The following is a 1,398-nucleotide window of genomic DNA, read 5'->3' as shown; positions in this document are numbered from 1 at the left end:
TTTTTTATCGTTGCTGGTCGACGTGAAAGACTGTCCGCAAAATCTAATCGTGAAATCCAGAATGCATCTTTGGTTTTATTACGTCCTTACAAAATACAATAAAACAAGGGCAATGATGCAGCAAATCATTGTAAATTGTTGTGCTTTTCGAATGGCAAAAGTTTAATCACCTAATACAATCTTCTGAATAGCCTCTGGTAAATAATATAAAGAAGACATGGATTTGGTAACTTTATGAATAATCTCCCGAATCTGGTTTTCATTGAAATCAGTGAATTCTGACAAGTCAGTGAATACTTTTTTCCTAAGAGTCGATTGAATGACCGCTGACAACCCCCCTACGCCAAACAATGAACCAATGCTTCTAATCAAATAAAGCGTTGATGTAGATGTAGCATGTGAATCTTAAGGAAACGCAAAAATGAATGAAAATAGAGAACTTGGAAATCCCATACCTTGCCCAACGTTGGCTGGAATCAAAAATAGACCCAGTAGTATTGGTGATATGCCAGGATATATAAACAAACTAAGAACATATCCTAAAGCCATGAGAAGCACTCCCAAAAAAATTAGGCGTCCTACACGAACACGTTGGTGCATCAGAATACCACAAATCAATCCTCCCATAGGTGTAGACAAGGACGGTAAAGCAAGACGAAGTCCGGCTTTGGAAGGGCTATCCCCCAATACCAGTTGAAAAAGTAATGGTAGTGTAAATAAATAGGCATACCCTGCTAATCCAGTGAGAAATCTGATTGTTAAAACAAGGGTACTGTATACTCCTCGAAGCAATTTCAATGGAATCATTGGACCCGCATTGGGATCGACCGCATTTGTACAGGTATAGAAAAACTTAATCCTAATACTAATAAACATAGAAAGAGTCCAAATGTCTGAATGGTTTTTGTACTAGCAAAAGTTGAAACCATTAACAACGCTGTCAACCAAGAAACCCAGAGTAATCCTCCTATTATATCAACACTTTTCAAAAGATTTCGATAATGGTGAGGTTTTGTGAAATTGGCTTGATTTTTTACAGAAAAAGTACCACACGGCAATACTTAACAATGAGAAAGGAACTTGCATGAGAAAACAGAATCTCAAACTAAAACCTTCAAAAAGTTTGCAACAAAAGAGGCTAAATAAAACCAACATATCCGAAAAAAATAGTCTTAAGTATAATGTTCGCCTTCTTGCCGGAATGATATCCGAGTTACTAATCTTCGTCAGCGTGATCAATCCTCCTCCTCCAATTCCGGTAATGGTGTTTGCAAATATTAAGAAATGAACCTATTAGCAAAGTGGCTCCATAGACAACCAAGACAGAACAGTGCGGATGCCGTCAATAAAACATGCTCGCCTTCCGAAATTGTCTGAAAACGATCCGTATGAAGGCTG

At 37.8% G+C, this 1,398-nt stretch overlaps 1 protein-coding gene across 1 annotated transcript in view; it reads right to left on the bottom strand.

Annotated features, from left to right (window-relative positions):
• Positions 1–162: 162 nt before the first annotated feature.
• SPOG_05741 (uncharacterized protein) overlaps positions 163–1,398 on the bottom strand; it is a gene marked incomplete at its 3' end in the record, with an annotated part of 2,662 nt that continues 1,426 nt past the window's right edge. The window contains exons 2-3 of the mRNA XM_013167503.1: positions 456–1,355; positions 163–404 (exon numbers count right to left, since the gene is read on the bottom strand). Coding sequence (XP_013022957.1) covers positions 163–404; positions 456–876 — 663 coding nt within the window. The 5' untranslated portion in view covers positions 877–1,355. The remainder of the gene's footprint in view (positions 405–455; positions 1,356–1,398) is intronic.

The sequence above is a fragment of the Schizosaccharomyces cryophilus genome (assembly GCF_000004155.1).
Source record: "Schizosaccharomyces cryophilus OY26 unplaced genomic scaffold supercont4.2, whole genome shotgun sequence".
Classification (NCBI taxonomy): domain Eukaryota; kingdom Fungi; phylum Ascomycota; class Schizosaccharomycetes; order Schizosaccharomycetales; family Schizosaccharomycetaceae; genus Schizosaccharomyces; species Schizosaccharomyces cryophilus.
Note: the sequence above shows the minus strand (reverse complement) of the source record. Positions and strands in the feature narration are given on the sequence as shown.